At 60.2% G+C, this 2,164-nt stretch overlaps 1 protein-coding gene across 1 annotated transcript in view; it reads left to right on the top strand.

Moving 5' to 3' along the window:
* STK32B (serine/threonine kinase 32B) overlaps positions 1 to 2,164 on the top strand; it is a 17,727-nt gene that overhangs the window by 1,404 nt on the left and 14,159 nt on the right. Inside the window, exon 2 of the mRNA XM_014538285.1 lies at positions 36 to 73. Within this exon, the coding sequence (XP_014393771.1) occupies positions 36 to 73 (38 nt within the window). The remainder of the gene's footprint in view (positions 1 to 35; positions 74 to 2,164) is intronic.

Genomic DNA, 2,164 nt, shown 5'->3' with positions numbered 1-2,164 from the left:
CGGGAGCCCGTCTCAGCTTCTGTTTTCTGTTACAGAGACATCAAGCCGGACAACATCCTGCTGGACGAGCACGGTAAGCCCGGGCGCTGCAGCGAGGAGTGGGGGGCCGGGGGCTCTGGAAAGTGGGGGGTCCCTGATGGACTAGGAGCCTTTAGCTTCGGTCCTAGTGGATGAGCATCTGTGTAAGTTTCTGGTCAGCGTCCTGCCAGGGAGAGTGGAGTCCAGCGTATTTGATGGTGTCACGTCTGGAGACGCAGCTGTTGGCTTCCCAGCGAGGAGGACAGGGCGGAAGTGGGGATGATTTGGGGCTGGCGGCCCTGGGGGTTCAACCCCAGCTCCCCAGGGGTGACAGTGACCCTGTGACTGCGGGAGAGCAGCTCACCTCTCAGCCTCAGTGTCACCTGCCAAACAGGGAAGGTGGTGCCGGCTCCCAGATCGTCATGGGGGTCACACGGGCTCGTGTCTGGCTGGCGAACCAAAAATCAGTCATTAGTCATCACAACCCGCTAACCCTCCCCTCGCTAACCCTCCCCTCGCCCAGGCTCCTCAAGCGTTTGCCTGCCTTCAGAGCCTGGCTGGCTCATTAACCTGACTGAGTCGGCCTGAAACGAGTGGAAGATTCTGGGTCTCACAGCTGCCAGGTGCGGCCGCCTGAGCCGGCCCACGGACCACACAGGCGCAGGCTCCTGCCGGGCTGTGCCCCGTAGTCTTGTGGGAATCTCCAGGGAGACGTGGTAAGAATCAAAGGCCAGCCCTGACTGCTTCGGCGAGCCCGGGGCCATCCTTCTGGGTCGGCCCCAGGGAGGTGGTGCCCAGCCACGTCAGGACCACGGGCCTAGGGCCGGGCCAGCCCAGCGATGCACAGCAGCTGCCCTGAGAGTCCACTGTGCAGCGTCCCACGCTCCCCACGGGCCTCTGGACCTGCTCCTCCGCTGCTCCTGCTTCATCAAGTGTCTCTGCCAGGCGCTGGGACGCAGCGCTGCATGCACTATTTTATACTAGGGAGTGAGTGGCTTCCTCACCCTCCCTTTCACGCCAGTGCCGGAAGGAAGTGTAGGAGCAGGCAGTTCTCCCAAGGCACGAGCCCTCCCCTAGCGGAGAGGGCCCTCACCCCCGATTTATGGCAGAGCCGCGCCTCAGCTTTTATTTGTTCCTCCGTCATTGTTGCCTCCCCCCGCCCAGCTCTATTGAGTTATGGCTGGGATTTAAAAGTTGCACCTATGAAGGGTGGACAGCGTGATTTGTAAGGTGTACAACACGATGATTTAATACACGTGAGCCTTGTGAAATGATTACCGCAGTCAGGCTAATTAACACACCCGTTTCCTCACACACCTTCCTTTTAAATGGGTGGCGAGACCGGGTAAGATTTACCCCCTTGGCGCGTTTCCCGTAGACACAGCAGCATCATTAACGGGTCACCGTGCTGTGCGTTACATCCCCTCACCATTTGCTAATGGCTCACAAACAGCTTGCAAAACAGATCACCCCGCGTGGCCGTTTACGTCAAGAGTTTGGTCATCCGCCTCATTCAGTGTTTCCTCGGAGAACATGCCGCTTGGCTGCGTTTACGATGAAATATACACATAATTAAATAGACGCATTAATAATTCATTAATAATGTTTAAAACCTGCTGCTCGCCCAAAACCCACGCCTCTCACGGAGCTTCCCCTCCCCCAGCGTCTGCCTGGCTCTCTGACCCTCAGGCGGGGCTCTGCCTCCCAGATGGCACTTTGCTCCGCTCTAGGATGTGGGGTCCCTTGGCCAGAAGCAAAAGCAGACAGAGACCGAGCTGGAGGGAGAGGTAGCATTGTAGGGAGGTGAGGGAGAGGAGCTGAGGTGCTCTGGGGCTGAGGGCAGAGCCGGAGGAAGTGGAGGTGCACCGATGAAGGACTGTCCCCGCTTTCAGCTGGTCCCATGGGGCTGGGTAAGGAGCAACCCCTGATGCGCAGGCAGGAAGGCCACGTCCGCTCGCAGGTCTGGGCGGTTAAGCTCTTGCAGGCTTGCTCCCAAGACGGAGGTCAGGTGCGTCAGCCAGGTAGCCCCAGTGATGTGTGCCCACCGCCTGGGGCCGCCGGGCTGCTACTGGAATACCTGGGCCCGGTGGTGGCCTGGGGGCCCCCGCCCTCTCCTCCTGGCCCCCCAACCCCCCGGCCGGCCGGC

Source organism: Myotis brandtii, unplaced genomic scaffold (assembly GCF_000412655.1).
Source record: "Myotis brandtii unplaced genomic scaffold, ASM41265v1 scaffold188, whole genome shotgun sequence".
NCBI classification, from domain to species: domain Eukaryota; kingdom Metazoa; phylum Chordata; class Mammalia; order Chiroptera; family Vespertilionidae; genus Myotis; species Myotis brandtii.
The sequence above is the reverse complement of the archived record's forward strand: the minus strand, read 5'-3'. Positions and strand labels throughout refer to the sequence as shown.